The sequence below is a fragment of the Seriola lalandi genome, unplaced genomic scaffold, assembly GCF_002814215.2.
Source record: "Seriola lalandi dorsalis isolate HSWRI2012SDOR001 ecotype SW California unplaced genomic scaffold, Sedor1 jcf7180002055009, whole genome shotgun sequence".
In the NCBI taxonomy this organism is placed as follows: Eukaryota; Metazoa; Chordata; class Actinopteri; order Carangiformes; family Carangidae; genus Seriola; species Seriola lalandi.
The window spans coordinates 292360-298041 of NW_019525552.1; the positions used below are offsets into that span (position 1 = coordinate 292360).

The 5682-nt window shown below is 43.7% G+C and overlaps 1 protein-coding gene across 1 annotated transcript in view; it reads right to left on the reverse strand.

Annotated features, from left to right (window-relative positions):
- Nucleotides 1–45: 45 nt before the first annotated feature.
- aig1 (androgen-induced 1 (H. sapiens)) overlaps nt 46–5682 on the reverse strand; it is a 19056-nt gene continuing 13419 nt past the window's right edge. The window contains exons 4-6 of the mRNA XM_023397511.2: nt 1311–1426; nt 987–1153; nt 46–736 (exon numbers count right to left, since the gene is read on the reverse strand). Of these exons, the coding sequence (XP_023253279.1) occupies nt 717–736; nt 987–1153; nt 1311–1426 (303 nt within the window). The 3' untranslated portion in view covers nt 46–716. The remainder of the gene's footprint in view (nt 737–986; nt 1154–1310; nt 1427–5682) is intronic.

The following is a 5682-nucleotide window of genomic DNA, read 5'->3' on the forward strand; positions in this document are numbered from 1 at the left end:
CAGACCAGAACAGACCAGAACAGACCAGAACAGACCCAACAGCAATGATTCTCCACTCAGACTTTATTAATGTTTGTACTGACATACATGTACCTGTAGTGACCCAGAGGATGAGTAATGATCAGTAATAATCAGTAATGATCAGTAATGATCAGTAATAATCAGTAATGATCAGTAATAATCAGTAATGATCAGTAATGATCAGTAATAATCAGTAATGATCAGTAATGATCAGTAATAATCAGTAATGATCAGTAATGATCAGTAATGATCAGTAATGATCAGTAATAATCAGTAATGATCAGTAATGATCAGTAATAATCATGATTAACACATTACTGATGTTGAGTTTCTCAGTAGCTCATGAAGGAATTCATTCACTTTGTTAAATAGTTCATATTACAAACACTGTTTCTGTGTGTGTGTGTGTACCTGTGTGTGTGTGTGTGTGTGTGTGTGTGTGTGTGTGTGTGTGTGCCGTCCTCAACGTAACAAAGCAGAAAAAAAGGTTTCAAGCTTCATCTGTCGTTTTTTCCTTATTTACATTAAGCTGATGATGATTCTGTTATTTTCATAGTTGTCGTCATGGATACAGTTCAAAGGTCATTCCAGAGAGGTCGCTTGTTTTCCTGCTGTCCTGGGTGGGCGGGGCTCGTTCGCCCTCCTCTGTCCGACCCAAGCCGATTGCGAAACCCACACAGCCGAGGGGGGGGGGGTCACTCACCTTTGACCTTTTCTGAGAGAAAGAGAGAGTGAAGTCAGCAGACAGTGTGTGTACCTGTGTGCACGTATGTACCTGTGTGTGTGTGTGTGTACCTGTGTGTGTGTTTGTACCTGTGTGTGTGTGTGTACCTGTGTACCTGTGTGTGTGTTTGTACCTGTGTGTGTGTGTGTACCTGTGTGTGTGTTTGTACCTGTGTGTACGTATGTACCTGTGTGTGTGTTTGTACCTGTGTGTGTGTTTGTACCTGTGTGTGTGTGTGTACCTGTGTGTGTGTGGTCCCAGATGTAGCTGTTGAGGATTTCCCCAAGCACGTAGAAGACACAGATCACCACCGTCATGGCGCTGAAGAAGACGACTCGAGCCAGCGGGGTGATGCGCTCCAGCACCGGGTACACCCACACACCTGTCACCTGGTGCACCCAGCACGTCCTGGGTGGGCGGGGCCACACAAAGTTCAGGTTCAAGTCTTTTAAACCACCTGCACCAACCTACACCTTCATTATCTCATATTACATGAAGCTACACCATGACGTGTGTGTGTGTGTGTGTGTGTGTGTGTGTGTGTGAAACAGGAAACATCAGGTACCAGAGGATGTATCCCACGCCGAAGCAGCACACCGCCGCCACGCCCCACGTCCTGCTGGGATACCGGTGGTGGGTGGTCCGCATCTCGATGATGATGAAGGGGAGAACGGTGGTGTGCTGAGAGACAGAATGAGTAAATATTAATCCTTCATTCCTTACAGTTTGAGTTAAAATGGTCACTGAAGTATTTAAGGTTTTCTCCTTATCTTGGTCTCATACTTAAGGAATCACTTAGAGTCAGTTAAACTCAGCGACCGGGAGAACCTGATGGACACCTTTACCCATCAGGAACTGATTGTACATTATAGATTTGATCGGCAGTCGGCAGGAAAATGGAAACTGTAGAATTTTACCACTGTAAAATCTCTGAGCGAAGGAGAAATTCAACCTTCAGGGTCAAAGTAAAGGAGAAGACTTTAGGTGTTTTGTGCAACCGGCTCCTGGTTCTGAACCTGGATTCTGGATCAAGATGAAGTGACTTTGGACAGACAGGAGGCGGAGCTGGAGGCGGAGCTGGAGGCGGAGCTGGAGGCGGAGCTGGAGGCGGAGCTGTTCCTCAGTATCACTGTGATAAACTGTGTGTGGTAATTATCATTAGGACTCAATAAAAGAAGAAACTGTTGAGACTGTGATGAGGTGTGGAACTTAAAGGAGCCCTCTAGTGGCCATTACTGGTGCTGCACCTTAAACCCACAGCTTTTATTACTGAGCTGGAATATCTGACGTGTTTATTATTTATTACTATTATTATTATTATTATCATTATTATTATTATTATTATGTGACAGAAGAATGGACACGTGAACACTGTGTTTTTTACTTTTTAGATTCTCGGCCAATGGATCAGTTTGTTCTCTCAATCTTAATTATTCATTCACCTCTGTGTGTGTGTGTGTGTGTGTGTGTGTGTGTGTGTGTGTGTGTGTGAAAGAGAACATCTGTGTAACCCATCTAAACACACAAACACATTTAATGGAGGCCGTGGCCTGTGCAGCTATTTTCTGTGAAGCTGTTTCACACAATCACACACAACTGTCAATCTGTGTCACTGTGTCTTACACACACACACACACAAACACACACAAAACCATACACCTGTCTATATCCTCAACCTGCAACATCCTCTGTACACCTTAAACATCTGTCTTCAGTCAAACATCTGTATTTAAATGGATCAGAGTCTCCTCCAGATGTTGATGTTCACAGTCTGCTTTTACATGAACTACTCTGTTTGTCCACTGGGGGGCACTCACATACAACACACACACACACACACACACACACACACGCATAATTGTCTCAGCAGAATTGAGACCTCTTACCTCATTTGCACTCTCAGGAGCACAGCTGTAGATCTGTGTGTGTGTGTGTGTGTGTGTGTGTGTGTGTGTGTGTGTGTGTGTGTGTGTGTGTGTGTGTCTCAGACTGTTCACCCTGAGTGAAGTCAGGCTGCTGAACTCTTTAGTCTCCAGCCTTGTTATGTTACAGTGAGAAAAACAGCAGCTGGGATTCTTCCATCCTTTAATTGTTCCCAGACTGAACTGATGGAAACTCGGTGGTTTGATGCCGTTGGGTGCGGGAGGTGTAAATGTGGCCCAGCGTTGGGCCAGGTTTGGGTCAGAGCTGGTTATAATCCAGGGTTTTCTCTTATTACACCTCAGATAAAGAAACTAGCTTCAGCTCGTTTGCTTATAGTTTAACATTGTCTCCTCATGTCCACTACATGACTGTTTTCTGAGTGATCCAATAAAAATACATCAGATTTCAGGTAAAAACACTCAGAGAAACCAAATCCTGCAAGGTTTGTATGGTGGGTCCAGGTGGGCGGGGCTTGGTGACTGCTTTGTTGTGACATCACAAAGTTCCAGAAGTCCTGACGGCTGGTTTTAAGGCTCAGTTTCTGAATACAGGCTGTGTGCATTTCTCTGTGGACTGAGGCTTTGATACTTTCACAGTATTAATATAGAAGCTAGAGCTGATCTATAATCACACTACACATGGACACACACCTTTACACTGGAGGAGCTTTAAGTTTTTTCACTAGTCTTGGTTTCTGTCCAATGTTGGATCTAAATTTTGTGTCAGAGGAAGAAAAGTGTTCAAGGAAACACTCAAGTCTTTATGCCACAGGAGGCCGAGTCGACGAGAAACAACATCAGGACAGAGCAGCTCTCTCCCCTGGGGTCTTAAATTCTAGGTTTCCCTCCCATCATTACACTGTACACACACACACACACACACACACACACACACACACACACACGTCCTGACGCTGCAGTTTTACCCAGAGTGCCTCAGTGGAATTCCAGTCTCTTGGTCGTGTTTAAGTTTAGTCTCTGTTGAGAGGACTCGCCGCTCGTAAATAATACTCCCTTTATTCTCACTGTCCCTCTCTCTCTCTATTTTTGTTTCTTGGTCTCTCTCTCTCTGTTGCCCCCCCCCCACCCCCAACTGAGGTTTGCGGTTTCACTCCAGCAGCCAGCTTTTCTGCCTCTGTGGAAAATCCCACCCCCCCTCTTGGGCAAACAGCAGTGGTTTGATCCTGCGGTCTGGGGCTAAAAACGGGACAAACCATTTCACGCAGAGATACATAGCTGGGGGTGGGTGGGGTCACATGGCTGAGGGTGGGGTCACGGGGGTCAAACATTTTCCACTGTCGATGAAAACAACTGAAACTGATGCATCAGAGACGGATTTACTGAGAGAGGAGGTTCAGACGCAGAGGAACCAGCCCAAACGACAATCTGAAACACTGTCGGCTGCATCAGCACTTCCTGACTAAACAGACCTCAAAGGCTGCTGATGCTGGTCTGCTGATCAGCTGATCACACCTTTGGAAACAACTGACTCGAATAGAGTCCCGCTCCCTCTGAACCTTGACAGGGCTTTCATGTCATATCAGTTATCATAATTATGAGGCTCTGACTCATAAATAACGTTTACGTCAAACTCCATTTCATAACTCCAGCTGAGAAACTCCTATACAGAGTACAATACAAAGTCCAGTTGATCATATCTATCTAACTCGCTCTCTCTGTATTGACAAGGTTTCAGGTTTATTTAGCCCCGCCCCCTTCCCCACAAGTTGACTGGATTGGTTCCTTAGGTTTGTGACATATGAAACCCTGGCTGTCTAAATCTGTTTTTATGAGACTTAAAAAGTGCATTGTGTCTGTTATAATAACAAGGGGATCTGCGCTCTACTTACTATTTTAAATAAAAAATAAAAAAATTCACATTCAAAAAACAAAATTCTGTGAGAAAACGAGTACACAGCACGCTGTCATGTGCACCCTGACTGACAGGCACACAGGGCGGTAAACAGACTGAGCGTGCAGGTATAAACAGTTTTGTTGTACGTTGGCAGTATATCAACAAGTAGATTCATCTATCGAGCTTGATGTTAGCTAGTGTCACCACGTCTCCAGTTTCAAATCAAAAGCCCTCTGCAGAGTTGTGTCATTGTGACTTTATGACATTGAATCGGCGGCAAAATCTTTGAAAACATTTGTATCTTCACTAGAATCTAAAATAAAGTTTTTACAGAAGATGGTGAAGATGAATCCATTGGTGGGTGGCTCAGGGTTTGAAGCAGAACTTGTCGCTTTGTCCTGCACCGCTGCACCGATAAAGCTTTTTCAACTGAACTCTACTTGAACCTTGAAAATCAAATGAAAAGTCTCCTGTTGACATTTTTCTCAACTGTTTTCTGACTTAAGGAGCTTATCACGTCACAGAGGGACAATCCTGCTCCACTTTCTACAGAGTCTGCCCTCGTCTTACCCTGAGCACAGGGTGCAGAGAGACAGGCCGGGCGTTATTAGTTTCTGTTTGTACAATCACAGTTCACAGATAACAACAATTACATCTGGATTTCTGTCATTTTGATGTATTTAAAAGAAAAAATACTTATAACACTGTTGTGTCTTGAAAGAAATCTTCACTTTAAGTTTCGATTAGAGCTAAACTGATGAATCGGCCAATATTAGCTCACTGCTCACTGAAAGGTGTCACTTATCTCCTCTACGATCTCATGTGTTTAAATTAATACTGATTTAAACTGACAATACATTAAGAATCATCATGAAGAACCTTTGGTGTTTGATGACTATTGATTACACATATATATATATATATATATATGTCACTAAAAATAACACAAGTTGTCAAGTTGTCAGAAACAGAGTGATGACAACAAAGCAGGGGCAAGAGAGGAAGGTTAAGTGAGGATGCTGATCTGCAAGAGTGAATGTGAGTGAATGAGTGAGTGAGTGAGTGAGTGAGTGAGTGAGTGAGTGAATGAGTGAGTGAGTGAGTGAGTGAGTGAGTGAGTGAATGAGTGAGTGAGTGAGTGAGTGAGTGAGTGAATGAGT